General features: G+C 41.4%; 1 protein-coding gene across 11 annotated transcripts in view; it reads left to right on the top strand.

The window, feature by feature from the left end:
- LOC126357309 (histone deacetylase 6) overlaps positions 1-23,130 on the top strand; it is a 318,706-nt gene that overhangs the window by 223,193 nt on the left and 72,383 nt on the right. For all 11 annotated transcript variants that reach the window (XM_050007447.1, XM_050007450.1, XM_050007449.1 and 8 more), the window contains one exon: positions 12,653-12,835. In XM_050007447.1, coding sequence (XP_049863404.1) covers positions 12,653-12,835 — 183 coding nt within the window. The remainder of the gene's footprint in view (positions 1-12,652; positions 12,836-23,130) is intronic.

Here is a 23,130-nt window from a genome sequence, read left to right as displayed (position 1 = left end):
ATATTTTAATCCATTTTGTAACAAATTCATATAATTATTATTGAGGATGTGGTCTGTTACATTAGTAACTTTCTCATGAAACTTAAACTCGGATTTAATGGAAGATTTACCTTCAATACAGGTGATACTAGTTAAAAGAACTATACATTTCTTATTATGTCATATTTAACAATTTCAGTTGTACTGTTTATGTATTAATCAATGGCATTCTTCTTGTACTCGTTTGCATTCACTTTCCTTATTTACTAACTGTGCTACATATGTCTCCACTTTTGTTTTCACAGTAGCATATTTTGGGGTCACTCTGCTTTCTAGGCAGCATTTTTTATATCTTATACCTTGTACTTACCCTCGTCTTTATCTCTGTTCTCTGGTGTGGTGCTTTTTCAAATGGAGACTAGAACCAAACACCAACAAAACGGAGGTTTTCCTGTTTACACCTAATTAATAAACTTGCCAGAAGAAAACTCCACCTGCAGTTAGAAAACACTGCACTCGCTCATGACACAACCCTTGGTAATACTCTTTATCTTTCAGGGAACATCTGACAAAAACAGCCAAAACATTGAAAACAAGAATCATCATCATCATCATCATCATCATCCAAAAGCTATGTGGCACAACCTGGGGAGCATGAGCATCCATCCTTTGTTCTCTGCTGTGGGTTTTGTCTTCTCAGCTGGTGAATATTGTGGCCCAGTATGACTAAACAGCCCACATGCACAAACTATAGCTGTCCAACTAAATAATGCCATGAGAATGATTGCTGGCACTATTAAATCAACTCCTACAAAATAGCTGCAAGTTTTTAACCACATTCAACCTTCTCATGTACGTCACATTAATGCTTTCATGAATGAGCACCAAAACAAAAAGATCATGGATAGTAAAAATCTACCAATCCATGAAAATGTTGATGATGCAAACCATAACTGACTCTGCTTTAGATAACCACTGACAGTAACAAGGGTTGCCGAGTTCAACAGTACTATTCCATGGATTCAAGAATAGACTCGGATTACAAAATAATAATATGTTGTGTATCACCTAAAAGCGACTGGGATATGACTTTCCACACACAACATGGTCAATGCTAGACAGAATTAAAATACAGAATGGCAATTAACGCATATTTTTTACACGTATGATGTGAGCAACTGTCTCCACTTTGTGATTGTGGAGAACCCTGGCCCTTTAGCCCCTCCAGACGGCTCGCCACTCTTTGGTGGGTCCGTGCTTGGCTACCACGGGGCCCCAGCCTTTGCAGCATGTGCTGCATGTCTTTCTGTGCTCCATGTCTATCCTCTTGATATTCTTTTTCCGCTCCCTTGGGGAACATGTCTGGGGTGTTATTGGGAATGTTCCGCAGTGTCTGTCGCCGACGTAAGAACAGTCTCACCACTGTTTTCTGTTCCCTTTTCCTTTGTTTGTTTCCCTTCTCTTCTCGATCCGCCACTTTAGCATCTGAGGTTCCTCTTTTTCGTCGAGGTGTGACCTTAGTTGTGAACAATCATCTAAGGTGGGTGTGCCCCGTTGTGAAGGGGGCCTCCAGTTGGAAGGAGCAAACCATCAAAGATGCTGGCAATCATGGGAGATTTTCTCGCAATGAGCCATTCATCTTTACAATCAACATCTATGAAATGTAAACATAATGAGGCTAACAATTCTAAGACCCTTCCAGCAGCACCATTGTTCCTTGTGGTCTCTCATACTGAAGACGGTCTGTCCTTCACTACTGTAAATCCATTTATTATTCAGAAAGGTGTTGAAGCAGCTGCTGGCCCTGTGAAATCCTGCTCTAATTTATGGAATGGCACTTTGCTGTTGGAGACTACTTCTGATTCACAAGCATAACAACTGCTTGGCACCTCGCTTCTCCATGGCTACCCTGTTCATGTTGAGGCCCATATAACTCTGAATCCTTCTTATTTACACTGCTCGACGGTCTGAGTGAGGCTGAAATCTAATCTTACCTTTCTGATCAGGGTGTCATTGTCATCCATTGGGGAATGAAAAATGTAGATGTGATAGAGTGGTGCTTCCGTCCAAGATCAAAGCAGGCATGAAATTATCACAGTTCGGCTGTACATTCAGAACACGATGTGCTGCTACCAGTGTCATCATTTCAGCCACTCTAGAATGTCTTGTTGACACGCAGCCTAATGTGTAACCTGTGTTACAAATGCGCACAAGGGCGATTGTCTGCCTCCTTCTCCCCGCTCTATCAACTTCATTGGTGGCCATGCTGCCTCCTCTTGGGATTGTCCTGTGTATCTTGATGAGCTGGTTGCCAAGAGATCCAGGAAAAGGAAAAAGTGTCTTACCCAGTCGATTGCAAGTTATTGGCTAGACGCAAGCCCTGTGTTCTCCCGTCGGCACACCTATTGTTCTGTTCCTGTTACCCTTCGCTCCATGAAAGACATCACCACGTAGACATGCGACCTCAAATTTGGCTCTGAGGTTGTGAATATGCTCGTTCTCAAGTTAGCATCACCATTCCCTCATCCAGCTGTGCAACACTCTATCAAACTCTCACCTCGAGGGGCAAAGCTACCAGCTTCACAACCGGTAGGCCAGAAAGAACAGAAGGAGTACTCCTGTGAAGACTTCCCACGTCGTCTCCAGCCAAAGAACATCAAAGTCTTCCTTTGCTAACAGGAAAGGCTTGAAGTCCACCAAAGGCAGACAGTCTTCTCCTTCACTGACTCGTAGATCCTCTTAGACGGTGTTGCATGCGATCCCTTAGCCTGGCCAGCCTCTGTTTGCTGGTGTGCACCACAAACTGTTTTTCTGTGTTGGACTCCATAGACCGACAGCTTAAGCAAGCCGATGCTTCTGTGGACCCCATGAAGCAGGATCCTCCTCCTTCTGTGCCCTTTAGCACCGACTCTTCGCAGGCGTCACTTGGCAGTGGCTTCCCTTCATCTCTTTCTCATCATGATTCTCCTCCAGTGGAATGTTTGTAGCCTTCGGTCCCACAAAGAGGATTTGCGGCTGCTTTTACTCTTTTTACTCTGCCTTCAGGAAATGAGATTGAGTCCTCATGACCACTTTGAGCGTTCACATTTCTTCCTGGTTCGTTTTTAGCTACCCCCTGAGGTTGGAATTCCATCTCATAGGGGCATCGTGCTGCTCATACAGGATGATGTTCATAGTCAACCCATCTCCCTGACTACCCATCTTCAAGCTGTTGCAGTTCACCTTTTCCTTCCCCACTTGACTTTTTCTCTCTGTACCATTTATGTGCCTCTGTTATTCAGTATCACCAGGGCAGCCTTCCTTCAGGTTATTGCGCAGCTATCTCCCCCATTTCTGCTACTTGGTGACTTATTGCATATCATCACCTTCGGGGTTTTCCCAGGACCTGCCAGAGAGGTCCCCTCTTGTCTGATCATCTTAGTCAACTCGACCTCTTCTGCCTTAACACTGGCGCACCAACATTACTTTCCAACTCCTCGCACACCTATTCCCATTTAGACCTATCCTTCTGCTCTGTCCAGCTAGCCCATCGTCTTGAGTGATCCGTTCTTTGTGACAACTGCTCGAGCAACCATTTCTCATGTGCTATCCGTTTGCTGATTCCTACACCCCCGTGCGTGCACACCCAAATGGCAGCTTACTAAGGCCAACTATCAACTTGACTCCTTCTTGGCGACCTTCAAAGAACAGGATTTCTCCAGTTGTGATGACCAGGTGTAATACCTCACAAAAGTTATCCTTACTGCTGCAGAACGTACCATTCCTCACACTTCCTCTTTACCATGCCGTGTCCCAGTCCCCTGGTGGACTGAGGCATGCCACAACAAATTTCAACACCTTGGGCCACCATTTTGCGGAAATTTCCTCCAACAGAAACGAGTGGAGGGGCCTAGAGCGATACCCTTCTTTTCCCAGAATCGCAAGTGCTACAATGCCGCCTTCAAAATGAGGGAGCTAGGTCATGCTCTCAGTTCATCCAGATCCTGTGCCCCAGGGCCAGACACTGTCCAAATTCAGATGCTGCAGCACCTTTCTCTTGCAGGCAAGCACTTTCTGCTTAACAACTATAACTGCATCTGGGCAGAGGGCGCATTTCCCGGATGTTGGCATGAAGCCACTATCATACCCATACCTAAGCCTGGTAAGGACAAAAACCTTTCTTCCAGCTGCTGCCCCATCTTTCTCACCAGATGCATTTGCGGGGTGATGGAACATATGATTCATGCCTGTCTGGTATGGTGGCTTGAGTCTCACAATTTACTAACCACCGCACAGTGTGTATTTCGAGCATGCCATTCTGCAGTTAACCGTCTTGTCACTTTGTCCACCCATGTCATGAATGGTTTTCTGTGGAAATCCCAGACTGACTGTGTTTTTCAATTTGGAGAAGGTGTACATTTGCTGGAGATCTGGTATCCTTCATACTCTTTACACGTGGGGGCTTCCATGGCCACCTGCAATTTTTCCTTCAGGAATTTTTAGAAGACTGAGTTTACAAGATACTTGTGGGTTCTGCATTGTTGGACACCTTTATCCAGGAAAACAGTGTGCCTCAGGGTTCTGTCCTGAGCGTCATCCTCTCAGCTATCACCATTAACCCTGTAGTGTCCTGTCTCCTGCCAGGCATCTCTGGCTCCCCTTTTGTTGACGATTTTACTTTCTATTACAGTTCTCCATGGACCTCTCTCACTGAGCGACTTCGTTTGTGATGTCTTGATCGTCTTTACTACTGGAGCATCGACAATGGCTTTCGTTTTTCCATTTACATAACTGTCTGTATGAATTTCTGGGGGTGCAAATGGTTTCTCCCACCTTCTTTACATCTTGGGCCTACTGCCCTTCCATTCAGTGAAACTACGAAATTCCTGGGGCTCATGCTCAATAGGAACCACTCTTGGTCCTCCCATGTGTCTTACCTGGCAGCCTGCTGTATGCGATCCCTCAGTGTACTACGTGTCCTAAGTGGTACTTCTTGGGGTGCTAATAGAACCACCCTCCTCCATTTGTACCGGTCACTTGTCCGTTTGAAACTCGACTATGGGTGCTTTGTTTATGCATCTCCATGTCCATTCCTCTTATGCCGTCTCAACACAATTCACCAATGTGGCATCTGTTTGGCCACTGGCATCTTTTACACTAGCCTGGCTGAGAGTCTTTATGCTGAAGCTGCTGAACTACCACTGTCCTGCCACCGTGACTTTCTCCTCAGCAGGTATGCATGCCGTATGTCTGCCATGCATGGCCACCCATCCTATACCTTCTTCTTCGATGATTATTTTGACCGTCATTATGGGACGTGTCCCTATTCTTTGTTACCTCCTGGAGTCTGCTTTTGGCACTTGGTTTGGCAGCTTAACTTCATACTACTTGCAACTTTCCCAGTGGGTGTGAACCCTTCGCCACCATGGCTTTGTGTAGTGACCTGTGTTAACCTTGGCCTTCATTAACTTCCTAAGGACATTATCCCAGCCTCGCTCTATTGCCTTCAGTTTCATGATCTCCACATGGAATTGCGTGAGAGTACCTTTGTGTAGTCCGCCCCCGGTAGCTCAGTGGTCAGCGCGACAGACTGTCAATCCAAAGGGCCCGGGTTCGATTCCTGGCTGGGTCGGAGAGTTTCTCCGCTCAGGGACTGGGTGTCGTGTTGTCCTAATCATCATTTCATCCCCATTGACGTGCAAGTCGCCGAAGTGGCATCAAATCGAAAGACTTGCACCAGGCGAGGGGTCTACCCGACGGGAGGCCCTAGTCACACGGCATTTCATATACCTTTGTATACACTGATGGCTCTTTGACTGACCATGCTGTCAGGTGTGCCTTCGTTATTGGCGTTCGCGTCTTTAGATATTGCCTTCCGGAATGCTGCTCAGTATTTACAGCTGAGCTCTTTGCCCTGTATCAGGCCACGGAGTACATCCGGCGACACCGACTTTTCAATTGCGTCCTCTGCTCAGACTCTGAGTGCCCTTCAAAGTCTATGTGCACTGTACACTGCCCATCCCTTAGTGAAAAGGGTCTAGAAAAACTGCCACTTGCTCACTCTTGATGGTGCCACTGTGCAGTTTATGTGAGTTCCTGGCCATGTTGGTCTTGCAGCAAATGTGGCTGCTGCCAAGGCTGCAGTCCTTGTACCTCATCCCACTAGTTCCTGTATTCCCTCCCATGATCTCAGTGTTGCTGCCTGTCAGGAGGTGGTGTTCCTTTGGCTTCGCCATTGGTCCTCCCTTCATGGGAATAAGTTCAGGATTAGTAAGCCTCTCCCAGCGGCTTGGAAAATCTCATCTTGTCGCTCCCACTGGGAGGAGGTCATTTTAACTAGTTTGTGTATTGGGCACTCCCCTACCACATTGTATCCATTGGGCCAACTGTCCACCACTTCCACCACTTTTCAACTGTTTACGTTCCCACTTGAGTTTGCCGTCTAAGTGATCAGCTGTTTTAACAAATAACGTGTGGGCTGTTGACCTTGTTTTACTTTTTATTTGTCAAACCAGTATGGCGAAGGCTATTTTATTTTTAGTTTTGGACCTCTGTTTCTGTATGGTGTCTTCAGTAGCCTTTTCTCCACGTCCTTGTTTTTAGCTGTCTTCTCTTATGTCAGTTGGGATTGATGGTTAGTCATTTTTTGGCCCCTCTCTGTTTTTGTGTGTTCTATAGTTTAGATGTGAGCGCATATTACCCTAGTTGGTTTTGCACTCTACAACAAAACAAAACAGACCATCAGACACTTCACTGAAGAATGCACTGTAAAATCATATGATGATAGACCTGGAAACTTCCTGCTGGCAGCTCCGTAGTCAGTAGATTACATGAATACGGTAGATGTGTGTTTATAAGATTCTAAATTGTAGAAAGTATGCTCTACACTCTATGCAATTATTTTTTTTGTTCAATGTGTCAAAAATCCTTCAGGCATACTCTCCCAGTCTTCCAACTGTGTCTTGCATGAGGCTAACAAGCCCTTTTTGTTTTGAGTTTCATGGAATAATCTATAAACAGTTGCAGAACCCATCCATTCAAGACTCGGACCAGACAATTGGTTCTTTTGCCACAATTGCTCCAGGGCATTGGTCAGTTTGTATGTTAGCCATATTAGATTTCTAAAACTCTTCTCTACTGTTCTTGTAGGCTTAATCATACTTTGTATTGCATGTAAAGCCTGTATTTGGTGTTCATGAATTAGCCCATCAAAATAGGTGCCAGAATGAAATACAACTACAATACAACAGGGTGACTTCAGTCAACCGCTTATAGGCTGTCAAGTACTTCTGATGTACTTTTGAACATTTTCTCAGAAAACTGTCCTGGCCGGCCGGGGTGGCTGAGTAGTTCTAGACGCTACAGTCTGGAACCTCGTGACTGCTACGGTCGCAGGTTCGAATCTTTCCTCGGGCATGGATGTGTGTGATGTCCTTATGTTAGTTAGGTTTAAGTAGTTCTAAGTTCTAAGGGACTGATGACCTCAGAAGTTAAGTCCCATAGTGCTCAGAGCAATTTGAACCATTTTTGAAAAACTGTCCTGAGCAGCTAGCTTGGCAGCCTACAAGCAGTGAATATATTTTAGATGACCTTGTCAATAGTGCCAGTGTAGAGACAGGGAGTAGTGACCATGATACAGTTGTAGTGATGATAGTTATTAAAGTTAATAAATCAGCCAAAAAGGCTATGAGAGAAGTTTTGCTAGAAAGAGCAGATAAGCAGATGTAAGCATCCCATTCTGACAATGAATGGAGATCATTTAGATTCAGTATGATGGAAGTAGGGCAATTATTACCAAAGTTTAAAAAGATTGTAAATGAAATGTGCTCTGGAAAAATATCTCCCAAGTTTAATAACAGAGTTCTGAAAATGCTGAGGAAGCAAAGATTGTTACGCTCTTAGTTTAGAATAGAATGTGCAAATGCTGACAGACGAAAGTTAGCAGAGATTCGTGCACCTGTAAAAAGTATTATGTGTGAAATATACAACAGCTACCTTCGTCATACCTTGGCAAAGAATCTAGCCGAGAACCTGAGAACATTCTGGTTCTACGTAAAATTGCTTAGTGTGTCAAAGACTTCTATCCAGTCACTCATTGACCAATCTGGTATGGCAGTAGAAGGTAGCAAAAAGAAAGCTGAAGTTTTAAATTTTTCGTTTATTTGACCACCACACAGACTCCCACATGAAGGATGTAGTAATAGGCATCCTTGGTGTAGAAAAGCTACTGAAAGAGTTGAAAACAAATAAGTTGTTAGGTCCAGATGGAATCCTAACTTGGTTTTACTCAGAGTACTCTATAGCATTGTTCCCTCATTTAGCCTGCATTTATTGCGAATCTCCTGCCCACATGCCCTGTGCAAAGTTCCTCATAGCAAGGACAAAGTGCATGTGACTCCAGTATATAAGAAGATTAAAAGAACTGACACACAGAATTACAACCCAATATCCTGAACGTTGATTTGGTGCGGAATTCTTGAACATATTCTCAGTTCGAATATAATAAAGTTTCTTGAGGCAGAAAAGCTTCTGACCACAAACCAGCACAGTTTTAGAAAGCATATAAATGATCAGATGAACAGGGTGAGAAGCAATCTGCTGATGGTGCTGTGTTGTATGGGAAGGTGTCATTGAGTGACTGTAGGAGGATAAAATACTAGTTGACAAAATTGGTGTGATGAATGGCAGCTAGCTCTAAATGTAGAGAAATGTAAGTTAGTGCAGATGAGTAGGAAAAACAATTACGTAATGTTCGAATACAGTGTCAATAGTGTGCTGCTTGACACAGTGAGGTCAATTACATATCTAAGTGTAACACTACAAAGCAATATGAAATGGAACAAACATGTAAGAACTGTAGTGGGGAAGGTGAATGATCTGCTTCGTTTTATTGAGAGAGCTTAAGAAAGTGTAGCTCATCTATAAAAGAGACCACATATAGCTCACTAGTGTGACCCATTGTTGAGTACTGTTAGTGTGTTTGGGATCCCCACCAGGTCAGATTGAAGGAAGGCACCGAAACAGTTCGGAACCATTCTGCTAGTTTTGTTACTGGTAAGTTCCATCAACATGCAAGTATTATGTAGATGCTTCGGGAACTTATATGGGAATCCCTGTATGGAAAGTGATGTTCTTTTGGAGGAATGCTATTTAGAAAACTGATATTTGAAGCTGATTGTAGAACAATCCTACCCCCATTAACGTACATTTCACCTAAGGACTGTGAACATAACAGAAATAAGAGCTTTTACAGAGGCGTATAGATGGTCAATTATTCAAAATGACAGTCACAATCGCATTATTTATTTTGCTGGCAACTGGTTTCAACCTGCGATGGGGTCATCTTCAGGGCAATTTACACCATTTGGTCGCTTGCTGGAGTAGTCACCCTGCCTCTGCAAGGTTGGTATGATAGTTACCAACCGTGCACAGGCAGGGCGATGACTATAGTGAGCGACCAAATGGTGTAAATTGCCTGAAGATGACCCAGTTGTGGGTTGAAATCAGTTGGTGGCAAAATAAATAATGCAATTGTGACTGTCATTTTGAATAATTGATTAAAAGTAAATTAATCGCTGTTTACCTCCATACAATTGTTGTTGTTGTGGTCTTCAGTCCTGAGACTGGTTTGATTCAGCTCTCTGTGCTACTCTATGCTGTGCAAGCTTCTTCATCTCCCAGTACCTACTGCAACCTACATCCTTCTGAATCTGTTTAGTGTAATCATCACTTGGACGCCCTCTATGGTTGTTAACCTCCACGCTGCCCTCCAATACTAAATTGGTGATCCCTTGATGCCTCAGAATATGCCCTAAAAACTGATACCTCCTTCTAGTCAAGTTGTGCCACAAATTTCTCTTCTCTCCAATTCTATTCAGTACCTCCTCATTAGTTATGTGACCTACCCATCTAATCTTAAGCATTCTTGTGTAGCACCACATTTCGAAAGCTTCTATTCTCTTCTTGTCCAAACTATTTATTGTCCACGTTTCACTTCCATACATGGCTACACTCCATACAAATACTTTCAGAAACGACTTCCTGACACTTAAATCTATACTCGATGTTAGCAAATTTCTCTTCTTCAGAAATGCTTTCCTTGCCATTGCCAGTCCACATTTTATATCCTCTCTACTTCGACCATCATCAGTTATTGTGCTCCCCAAATAGCAAAACTCCTTTACTACTTTAAGTGTCTCATTTCCTAATCTAATTCCCTCAGTATCACCCGACTTAATTCGACTACATTCCACTATCCTCGTTTTGCTTTTGTAGATGTTCATCTTATACCCTCCTTTCATGACACTGTCTATTCCATTCAACTGCTCTTCCAAGTCCTTTGCTGTCTCTGACAGAATTACAATATCAATGGTGAACCTCAAAGTTTGTATTTCTTCTCCATGGATTTTAATACCTACTCTCAATTTTTCTTTTGTTTCCTTCACTGCTTGCTCAATATACAGATTGAATAACATCGGGGAGAGGCTACAACCCTGTCTCACTCCCTTCCCAACCACTGCTTCCCTTTAATGCCCCTCAACTCTTAAACTGCCATCTGGTTTCTGTACAAATTGTAAATAGCCTTTTGCTCGCTGTATTTTGTTGATGTTCATCTTATACCCTCTCTGAATTTGAAAGAGAGTATTCCAGTCAACATTGTCAAAAGCTTTCTCTAAGTCTACAAATGCTAGAAATGTAAGTTTTCCTTTCCTTAATCTAGCTTCTAAGATAAGTTGTAGGATCAGTATTGCCTACGTGTTCCAATATTTCTACGGAATCCAAACTGGTCTTCCCCGAGGTCAGCTTCTACCAGTTTTTCCATTCGTCTGTAGAGAATACGCGTTAGTATTTTGCAGCCGTGACTTATTAAACTGACAGTTCGCTAATTTTCATGCCTGTCAACACCTGCTTTCTTTGGGGTTGGAATTATTATATTCTTCTTGAAGTCTGAGGGTATTTCAACTGTCTCATACATCTTGCTCACCAGATGGTAGATTTTTTTGTCAGGACTGGCTCTCCCAAGGCCGGCAGTAGTTCTAATGGAATGTAGTCTACTCCGGGGGCCTTGTTTCGACTCAGGTCTTTCAGTGCTCTGTCAAACTCTTCACGCAGTATCGTATCTCCCATTTCATCTTCATCTACATGCTCTTCCATTTCCATAATATTGTCCTCAAGTACATCGCCCTTGTATGGACCCTCTATATATTCCTTCCACCTTTTTGCTTTCCCCTCTTTGCTTAGAACTGGGTTTCCATCTGAGCTCTTGATATTCGTACAAATGGTTCTCTTTTCTCCAAAGGTCTCTCTAATTTTCCTGTAGGCAGTATCTATCTTACCCCTAGTGAGATAATCCTCTACATCCTTACATTTGTCCTCTAGCCATCCCTGCTTAGCCATTTTGAACTTCCTGTTGATCTCATTTTTGAGACGTTTGTATTCCTTTTCTCCTGCTTCATTTACTGCATTTTTATAATTTCTCCTTTCATCAATTAAATTCAATATTTCTTTTGTTGTACCCAAGGATTTCTACTAGCCCTCGTCTTTTTACCTACTAGGTCCTCTGCTGCCTTCCCTACTTCATCTCTCAAAGCTACCCAGTCTTCTACTGTATTCCTTTCCCCCATTCCTGTCAATTGTTCCCTTATGCTCTCCCTGAAACTCTGTACAACCTCTGGTTTAGTAAGTTTATCCATGTCCCATCTCCCTGAAACTCTGTACAACCTCTGGTTTAGTAAGTTTATCCATGTCCCATCTCCTTAAATTCCCACTTTTTTTTGCAGTTTCTTCAGTTTTAATCTACAGTTCATAACCAATAGATTGTGATCAGAGTCCACATCTGCCCCTGGAAATGTCTTACAATTTAAAACCTGGTTCCTAAATCTGTGTCTTACCACTATGTAATCTATCTGAAACCTGTCCGTATCAGTACAATTGTGTTGTTAAAAATACAGACGGTCGTTTTACCCACGCTCTGTTTGCAAGTGGAACAGGTTGGGAAATGACTAGTAGTGGTACAGCATACCCTCTGCCGTCATATGTTGCACCAAGTAAATCAAATTAAGCAAGTAAATTGGATCAAGATATCTTATGGCTTGAGTTAAGTGGCTCTTCTGTTTTTACAGCTGCCAAATCAATTTCATACTCCTACAGGATTTTGTGTTGAATGTGGTCTATGATAGACGCAAATGCCTTCAGTGTTTGGCACTTTTTAACATTGAGACCAAATTTTCTGTACAGATGGTCCTTGAAAGGGTTCTTGCTGTGCTTAGTCATATCTGATTTGTGTGTGCTCATCTTTTATATGCCAAGAGCTAACTAGGATTGTCTAGTGTTGGTATTGGTGTTACTAGGTTAGAACTGACCAGGAGAGATGAATAATATCGCCGGCCATCAGGTGCTAACTACAAATAAGTATTGGTGAACATATACATATTGAATTTAACATCTTATTTGTCTCTTCCTTGATGGCTTAGAGGTGTTGAGGTGTGCGAAGACCTTGACCTCCGCGACATGGTGGCCACAGTGGAGATGGTTATCATCTGTAAACTTTGGGGGGAAATGATGATAACAGAGGAAGGTGAACTGACTTGAAATTGAATCGATGTTAGTAGCTGCCAGGGTTCCATAATTAAGTGTATGAAATAGTAAAAAGTGTCTTTTATGTTTGGATACTAAAACTGAATTTATTTCATAGGCTCGTCCTGTGACTGATGAAGAACTAGAGCTATTGCATTCGAGGGATCATATAAAGAAGATGAAAGACATAAAAAACATGAAACTGAATGACATCCTTAAGATGCAGGATGACTTCTCATCAATGTATTTGCACCCAGAAACTTATGAATCAGCCGCAGTTGCAGCTGGATCAGTGCTTGAGGTTAGTATGAATGATTAGTATGATTAACTTGTTCATAGTTTCTTAGCATCTCACACTCAACATATATTGCTGCAGATTAATTACACTTTTCAGAATCGTAAGACAACTTTCCATAGAAATTATTGGTGTCTAATCTTCTCTCTCTCTCTCTCTCTCTCTCTCTCTCTCTCTCTCTCTCTCTCTCTGTGTGTGTGTGTGTGTGTGTGTGTGTGTGTGTGTGTGTGTGTGTGTGTGTGTGTGTGTGTGTCCTATGCACCTAAAATTCACAAACCCAAACATCCTGGCCGCCCCATTGTAGCTGGTTACCAAGCCCCCACAGAACGTATCTCTGCCTACGTAGATCAACACCTTCAACCCATTACATGCAGTCTCCCATCCTTCATCAAAGACACCAACCACTTTCTCGAACGCCTGGAATCCGTACCCAGTCTGTTACCCCCGGAAACCCGGAAACCATCCTTGTAACCATTGATGCCACTTCCCTATACACGAATATCCCGCACGTCCAGGGCCTCGCTGCAATGGAGCACTTCCTTTCACGCCGATCACCTGCCACCCTACCTAAAACCTCTTTCCTCGTCACCTTAGCCAGCTTCATCCTGACCCACAACTTCTTCACTTTTAAAGGCCAGACATACCAACAATTAAAGGGAACAGCCATGGGTACCAGGATGGCCCCCTGATATGCCAACCTATTTATGGGTCGCTTAGAGGAAGCCTTCTTGGTTACCCAAGCTTGCCAACCCAAAGTTTGGTACAGATTTATTGATGACATCTTCATGATCTGGACTCACAGTGAAGAACAACTCCAGAATTTCCTCTCCAACCTCAACTCCTTTGGTTCCATCAGATTCACCTGGTCCTACTCCAAATCCCATGCCACTTTCCTAGACGTTGACCTCCATCTGTCCAATGGCCAGCTGCACACATCCGTCCACATCAAACCCACCAACAAGCAACAGTACCTCCATTATGACAGCTGCCACCCATTCCATATCAAACGGTCCCTTCCCTACAGCCTAGGCCTTCGTGGCAAACGAATCTGCTCCAGTCCTGAATCCCTGAACCATTACACCAACAACCTGAAAACAGCTTTCGCATCCCGCAACTACCCTCCCAACCTGGTACAGAAGCAGATAACCAGAGCCACTTCCTCATCCCCTCAAACCCAGAACCTCTCACAGAAGAACCCCAAAAGTGCCCCACTTGTGACAGAATACTTCCCGGGACTGGATCAGACCTTGAATGTGGCTCTCCAGCAGGGATACGACTTCCTAAAATCCTACCCCGAAATGAGATCCATCCTTCATGAAATCCTCCCCACTCCACCAAGAGTGTCTTTCCGCCGTCCACCTAACCTTCGTAACCTCTTGGTTCATCCCTATGAAATCCCCAAACCACCTTCCCTACCCTCTGGCTCCTACCCTTGCAACCGCCCCCCGTGTAAAACCTGTCCTATGCACCCTCCCACCACCACCTACTCCAGTCCTGTAACCCGGAAGGTGTACACCATCAAAGGGAGAGCCACGTGTGAAAGCACCCACATGATTTACCAACTGACCTGCCTGCACTGTGACGCTTTCTATGTGGGAATGACCAGCAACAAACTGTCCATTCGCATGAATGGACACAGGCAGACAGTGTTTGTTGGTAATGAGGATCACCCTGTGGCTAAACATGCCTTGATGCACGGCCAGCACATCTTGGCACAGTGTTACACCGTCCGAGTTATCTGGATACTTCCCACCAACACCAACCTATCCGAACTCCGGAGATGGGAACTCGCCCTTCAGTATATCCTCTCTTCTCGATATCCGCCAGGCCTCAACCTCCGCTAATTTCAAGTTGCCGCCGCTCATACCTCACCTGTCTTTCAACTACTTCTTTGCCTCTGTACTTCCGCCTCGACTGACATCTCTGCCCTTACTCTTTGCCTTTAAATATGTCTGCTTGTGTCTGTGTATGTGCGGATGGATATGTGTGTGTGTGCGAGTGTACACCTGTCCTCTTTTTCCCCTAAGGGAAGTCTTTCCGCTCCCGGGATTGGAATGACTCCTTACCCTCTCCCTTAAAACCCACATCCTTTCGTCTTTCCCTCTCCTTCCTGAAGAAGCAACCATCGGTTGCGAAAGCTAGTAATTCTGTGTGTGTGTTTGTGTGTTTTGTTCATGTGCCTGTCTGCCGGCGCTTTCCCGCTTGGTAAGTCTTGGAATCTTTGTTTTTAATATATTTTTCCCATGTGGAAGTTTCTTTCTATTTTATTTACATTTACATTATATTGTCAATATCTGATTATTTTCGTTGTTATATTTAAATGTATGTTTAATACATTTTCCAATGTTGCATCAGATGGTTATTTTTTGGTTGATCAAATTTCTGTTAGTTTTAGTGTCCTTGTTAAGCATAAAAATTCCTGATGCAGTTAAGTGGGACACAATTGCTCTTTTAAAGGTAGTAGTTTGATGGTATGCATTTCATTGGTGTCTTCTATGAAAGTGGTCCATTTTGGGTTCATAATAGAGCCCCTTGGAGTCCAGATGGTGTCACGCAGATTATTCTTGTTTCGCGATATGTATTGGTTTACTAGTATTGTTGTACAAAATTCAGCTATACTGTCTGTGTCGCTTTCTTATGATATATATTATAAAAAGAGTTTTTTTAAACATTCAGATTAACAAGTCCAATATATTTTATCCACTTACAGAACTGATGATAATTTGTGATATATTCAGGTAAAGGATTTTATGTACTATGAAAATGCGACCGACGTAAAGAACAATATTGTATTTACATAATTTTTGTTACCGTATTTACTCGAATCCAAGCTGCACTTTTTTTCCAGTTTTTGTAATCCAGAAACATGCCTGCGGCTTAGAATCTAGTGCAAAGTAAGTGGCAGTTCTGAAAAATGTTAGTAGGTGCCGCCACAACTAACTTCTGCCGTCGAATTATGTAGCGCTACACAGGTATGCTTTGCAGGCACAAAGATAAATACTGGCGACAAAACATCTGCGTCAGTAAATTAAAAAAGGTGGAAGACGAGCTTTTTTTCACTGCTCCAAGTTTCGACCACTGCATTTTTATACATTATCCAACGAAGTAAATACAAATTCCGTATTGTTCATCTTTGAATGTAGCACCATTTCAGCGTACCACGAAAATCCGACTGGCAAGATTGTTTGGGATGTTTGTCAATATGGCCAACTCAATGTTCTGAATTTTTTCCTAACTGGGACAAGAGATCGTTGCTAATAAGAACTCTTATGAATTGTGAATCACATGCAGTATTCTCTTCACCATAAGAATAATACGAATATAAACATTTTGCCTTGTATTATTTCGTGTTTGCTGCAATCTCATTTAAATCCTGTCTGCCTAATAAACTACGAAACTAGAGTGAGACAACAGCAAAAGCGGAATAATACATATATCATGTCATGTTTATATTCGTATTGTTCTTATGCCTAATAGTGATACAGTCATAAATGAATCACGGCAATTAACAAGATTTTTAAATCTAAGATGACTCTAATTTCGGTATAGAATGTAATGTACTACAGAGGCGTCTGCAAAGACTTTCAACTGGAGAAAATTTTTCGCTAAACTCTCATTCAGAACATCATCTATCATACACGGTCTATTATTTGGTTCTTGTTTATCGTTATCAAAGAAAGCAGCAGTGTAAGTAACAGCAAATAGCATGCAGTCTCTTGCCATTGTTTCGGTAATGAGATGATTCCCCCCCCCTCTCTCTCTCGCCCCGCCCCCCTCTCTCCCTCGCCCCCCTCTTTCTTTCTTCCTTTCTTCTTCTTCTTTGAGGGGGGGGGGGGGGTATCATCTCATTACCGAAACAATGGCAAGAGACTGCATGCTATTTGCTGTTACTTACACTGCTGCTTTCTTTGATAACGATAAACAAGAACCAAATAATAGACTGTGTATGATAGATGATGTTCTGAATGAGAGTTTAGCGAAAATTTTTCTCCAGTTGAAAGTCTTTGCAGACGCCTCTGTAGTACATTACATTCTGTACCGAAATTAGAGTCATCTTAGATTTAAAAATCTTGTTAATTGCCGTGATTCATGTATGACTGTATCACTATTAGGCATAAGAACAATACGAATATAAACATGACATGATATATGTATTATTCCGCTTTTGCTGTTGTCTCACTCTAGTTTCGTAGTTTATTAGGCAGACAGGATTTAAATGAGATTGCAGCAAACACGAAAGAATATATATATATATAAAAAAACGGCGGTATCGCACACAAAAGCAAGCCATGCCGTGAGCGGCGGCAGGTCGTAAACACTCTTTATCAGATTGCAACAAACAATGCACGACACAGTACAGTAATGCATTTTTAGCTTAGAGTGACGTAAACACCTATAACAAAGAGAATGGCACCCAGATCAAAGAAAAATAAGCAATAAATTCAAACCAGATGAAGCACGTGATAAAGGAATGGTACCCGTATAAATACGGACGGAGCACCTGAGGCATAGCAATGGCTACATGGCAAAGCTTAACCGCTAAGCTTAAAACTCGATCCAAACTGCTGTAGCTGTATCATCATTCATTCAACCTAAATGGTATTACAATGGACCAACTTTGTTTTGATTTGGATGTGGGGCCTAAAACATTTCTCTCACCTTGAATTTCGACTCTCGAATTTCAGGTGTGGCTTAGATTCGGGAAAAATTTTTTCCCTTGATTTCGAGTCTAATTTTTCAGGTGCGGCTTAGATTTGAGTGCAGCTTAGATTCGAGTAAATATGGTACTCATCGTCAGTACCATCTTTTCCATTCTGTGGACATTGTCTTCAGCATGGTAAAAAGACAGAAGACTCTGAAAGTTATGGTGATGAGCTTTTGGAATGAAGGGCAAAAGTTCTTCTATGTCCTCCTACTTTCTTTTTTACCACCTTTGGACTTGTGTACAGCTTTCCCTGAGGTCTGTTAACTCAGAGAGACTGTGGATCCTTTTTTTAAATTCTGGCTTTAAGCCTAACTTGTGAAATCCCTTGTCCATTGAAAGAATGTCCTCAAAAAATAGTGTAAATGGATCACTATTTTGGTACAAAATCATTGCATCTTTAACTATGACACTGGATGCTTTTGTCAGTTTTCCATTTGATGATTTAACTGAAGTTTTCCACAGACAAGAAGCCATTGTTTGTCTTTACAGTGACATGAAAGAGATCTTATTTTTCCCCTTGGCAGAAAAATAGTACCAATCATTGGGACAAAATGTACCATTGTCTTTCTGCAGTTTTCTATTGAGCCAAAATCATCGTTGTTGGGGAGTTAGAATCGGTCACTTTTCATGAGCCTTTGGTCTGCTATTTCAGTGTTATTCTTTTCACTTAAAACTAGTTTCATTTAATGTCAGGGCTAATTTCAAATTCCTGTCATGCTCTGTACATTTATTTATTTTGTGTATCAAGGACACAAAATAATTGCACTGCTGGTAAAGCATTAATGATATAGAGATGTTAATTACATACAAACTATCCACTTAAGGGAAAATTCAATAAAGTAAAGACAGAGAATAATAACAATAAAAATGCAAAAAGGGGAGGAGGGAAATAGAATGGTAATTCTCTTCATATTCTGTGATGAGTGAAGTATTTGGCAGCGTGACTTCTGTTTTGTATCTGCAGCAAGATCACCACGAGGACAGATGTTGTTGGTTTTCATGGTCACCGCATTGGAACATTTTATCACAAGTTCTGAAGTCCCTTTTTCTGAGGTTGACTTTGCACAGTGACACCTCCATTCTCAGTCTGTTCAGTGTCTTCCATGCCCAATAGTTCCTCTTCATCATTTGTTCAGTTGGCCTCAAGCAAACAATCTTGGCAAAGAATGAAATTTTCACTCTGGAGCAGAGCATGCACTGATATGAAACTTCCTAGCAGAGTAAAACTGTGTTCTGGACCGAGATTTGAATCTGGGACTTTTTCCTTTCACGGGCAAGTGCTCTACCGACTGAGCAATCCAAGCACGACTTGTGACCCCTCCTTTACTTCTACCAATTTTACTTGCCAAAGTTCCACTTGATGAGTTCCAGGTGATGAAAGAATTGTTGCAGATGTCAGCCCCTGAAGTTTTATCTTCATCCAAGTCTTGGTCATTGAGGCTCATGTCCAAACAACCGATGTATGGGATCAGTTTCCTGTTCCGTCTTCCCCACTTACGCAGCTGATTTCCTACAAATAATTGGTGGTGCTATATTCAGAATTTGGTACAGTGTGCTGACAGGAATTGGTCATAGACAGCCTATCATAGTGAATCCAATCTCATTCAAAACTGTATTAACTTGTTTGTCATTTACAGTATTTTGCAAGACCGGTGCAGAATATTCCACTTTGGAAAACACAGTGCCAGGGTATATCTTTGAATCAATTCTGGTTGAACACCCCAAGTTGTTCCTGTAAGTTTACCGATGATGCTGTTCCGTGCTGATATTTTGAGCTTTACTATTTCAGATGTGGCTTTGGATGTAAGAGAGTGGTCATTCTTTACTCCATGGTATTTGGGATTGTCAGAGAGGTATAGTCGTTGTCCTCTCCAAATGATGATCAGTTTTCTTTTAGCTTCTGTATTTGCTGAACTTCGTCAGTGTACATGACAGCATGTCTTGTGAACCGTGCTTATGTCTCAGTGTGTTTGACCAAGGGACCAACAATTTCTTGGGAACCTCGAGATCCAGTCTCTTCATCCCAGCAGTACATGAAGTCTAATTTTGATGACAGGCCATGACAACCAAATTATAAATATATAAAGAGCTTTTTGTGCCTTGTAAAGATGCAATTCACAGTCTTGTGGAAGCTATGCCTTTGCCTTTTCTTCTGTTGAATGCTTGCATTTATTTACAAAAGTATCACATTGTGCACAGGTCCTTGTGAGGAGCATGGAAATGCAAGTTGAATTCTTTGTAAAAGTTCAACAGTAAATGTTTTCTATAACTGTGTTTTTTCTTTGACTTTGTTTTTTGTACAAATTATAGAGCAGTCAGATATTCATATTTTCTGATAAATATCTTCTGCTTGGGTTGTGGGATCGTGCATAATGTGATTGATAAGAGGGGAACAGTGCTATGAAGTCATTTATTACATTTTTTCTTCTGGGTTTTTGTTACCAGGAACTTTCTTACCTTGTTTGTCTTCACCTGGTGATTTTGCGTGTACTATCGTTTTCACGGCTTTGGTCATTCTACTGTATCTATCAGTGGTTGCATTAAAAATGTTAGTTACAGTTTTTTTTAATTTTTACTGCCTTTTGTTGGTTGATGACATACTGGAATTTCCTATTTTCCCCAGGCCATATAATAGTGTGTAATAATAGGCTGTTTTCCTATGTGAAAAATACAGTTCAGATCGTTGTTATTCTGATTGATTATAACACTCAGGTAGCATCTATAGTTAATATCCTCACAAGTTATTTGTTATTCTTATGCAACTAAAGCTTAAAAAATCATTAAATATCAAGATTTGGTCATATGATAGAAAATGCCCTGTTATTGGCTGAAGCTCCGATGACGTCACATACTAGGTGTGAGACGAAGCTATAATGTGTTGTATGAGTGTTAACTAAAGTTATAAGGTTTTTTTATATACTACTCCTACAAACGTTTTAGCTATTTAGGGATGGAAATCTCAATTACAACTTTTAAGTAACAATAGAAAGGAATTTTGTGAACACTGATTGTTGAAACCTTATGAAAGTTTATGCATTTATACTCCACCCATTTAGAACAGCGATATGTGCAGTGACAGGCATTCTTTTCCCTGCTCACTTTAACATCATTAAACTTGCTCAAAACTAAGGAATCATAGAATCTTAGCAAATGGATCTGTGTTTTATAACTAGATCATCGGCTATCAGTCATGAGCTACAACCTAAAGCACTATAAAATTATTATTCTCATATCTTAGTGCTGATTTTCTGTATGGAAGTTATTTGGCAGAAATGGTACTATGATAAATGCTTGGTGGCGCAATGGATACCTCATCTGACTATGGATGAAAAGGCCACAAGCTTTAATCCTGGAAGGGTCATATATATTTTTAAAGTTTTACAAAAAATACGAAAATAGCATTAGCAAGAACTGATTGTAACAATTGTTTAGATCGTGGATGTATTATATATGGCTTCACATTAATCTTAGTCTGAGAAATGGACAACAAAGGATAAATGTATTTAATTTGTGAACAAACAAATCACTTTTTTGGAAAGCATTGCTAGTACTGAAGGTATCACCATACGTCCACAGTACAATGAGGTGTAGGACAATGAGATTTTCTATATGGGGAGATATAAAGCATTTACAACACAAGTATAAGAGTTGTCTGAAGCAGACATACTTCATCTTTATGTAAGGTAATGAAATCGAAGGTTTATTAAATAAGGGTCCTAGCTCGACAGAACTCGCACACACACACACACACACATATATATATATATATATATATATATATATATATATATATATATATATATATATATATATATATATATATATATATATATATATATATATATTGGAATGACTCCTTACCCTCTCCCTTAAAACCCACATCCTTTCATCTATCCTTTTCCTTACCTCTTTCCTGATGAAGCAGCCGCCGGTTGCGAAAGCTCGAAATTTTGTGTTTTTGTGTGTTATTTTATTGTGCCTGCCTACTGGCACTTTCCCGCTTGGTAAGTCTTTGAATCTTTGTTAGGGTAAATTTTCTAATAAAGTAAAAAGTATGTGGTCACATTAAATAAAAAAAAATAAATACTAGCCACACTTTGGTGTAACTCCCAACAGCACCACTTCAGCTGTCAACGGTTAGATGTCTCTATCAACCTGTGTAGTTTCTAAGTGAGGTAGGAATTACACAGTTTGAAATGTTAACAAATGCCAGTTACTGTACAAGATCTCTGCCCTATTAACACGAAGAAGAAGAAGAAGTGGCATTATACCACTTGTGCTGTAAGGGACACAATTATTGAACAAGTTGTGAGGAGGAGGAGGAGGAGAAATGCCATTTGTTAGGCTCATCTTATAACACTAATAGGCTGTATCAAAAGTTCCATTATTGTTGATTACTGTATTTTTCTAATACAAAATGTCAGTCAGAATAGTTGTTTTTGGTTCTTAGTCAATATTTGTCTGATGATTTTTCTTGCATTTTGTCAGCTTAAGTGGCTAGTATTGTTGAAGCTTCACAATCCATTGCTGGTGGCAGACTGAAGTCGAGCTCATGGCCACAGATTATATGTACCTGTCACACCAACATGTCAGGGCTTTTCCCATGTTGTTACTGCTTGGTCCTTGCCCTGCTATCTGCAGCACAGGAATCGTGGATCCATAGAGCTTCAGATCTTCGTCTTTCTTGTTGAAGCTATTGTCATTTTTATGAATTTCTGTGTCTTCCTTAAACACTCAAGCATTGTAGCTCTTATCCTCAGAAAGTGCTACTGTGTTGATGAGTTTTATTATGTGGCCAGTCTTACACATTGCGTGCTCCACCATGCAGATTTCTTCACCTGTCTCAACCTGCGGTACTGTTTAATGTACTGTGATCATGTTGTTGATGATCCATCCAGTCACAACCACATACACTTTTTCAAATGTACTAGATATGCAATGTATTCCTAACATTGCAAGTTGGTGCCTTTTGTCCTGTGACGATTTGGATTTGAGACACATGTTGATCTTCTTGGTATGTTTGTAAATATTCTTTACATCATGTTTGTGCAAAATATGACCAAGTCAGTCTGTAACTGTGGGGATGTATCAGATTTCTTCTACCAATGTGTCACTTCATTGAGTGTTAGATTTCGTGACACTTCTTGTGCATGCATTGGAGTACCCAGAGCTCATCAGAATGCTTGTCAGATGCTGCATCTTATTTACAAGGTGCTGCAGCTCACATATTCATTTTGCTGGCATTGCTAGCATGTTAAATCATTCCTCTTTTTCTGGTTTGGGTGATAATTTGACAGTTTGTACACAGTATTGGCTAGTGTACGTCAGTTTTTAATACTGTGTCGCAGATTTTCACCATCCCTCATATGCTAATACATCTAGAAAGGGTAACTGTTTCTCCTTTTCTTCCTCCATAGTAAATTTTATGTTGGTACGGAGACTGTGCAGATGTCTTACGAAGTCATCAAGCTATTCCTCACCATGGCTACACATGACAATGTATTTAAAAAAGGGGGTGGGGGGCACAAAGCTAGCCAGGATGATGATGTGTGGAGGAAACAGAGTGATCAAATATTTTGTCAGTTTTTATGTCCAT

This window comes from Schistocerca gregaria, chromosome 1 (assembly GCF_023897955.1).
Source record: "Schistocerca gregaria isolate iqSchGreg1 chromosome 1, iqSchGreg1.2, whole genome shotgun sequence".
NCBI lineage: Eukaryota > Metazoa > Arthropoda > Insecta > Orthoptera > Acrididae > Schistocerca > Schistocerca gregaria.
The sequence above is the reverse complement of the archived record's forward strand: the minus strand, read 5'-3'. Positions and strand labels throughout refer to the sequence as shown.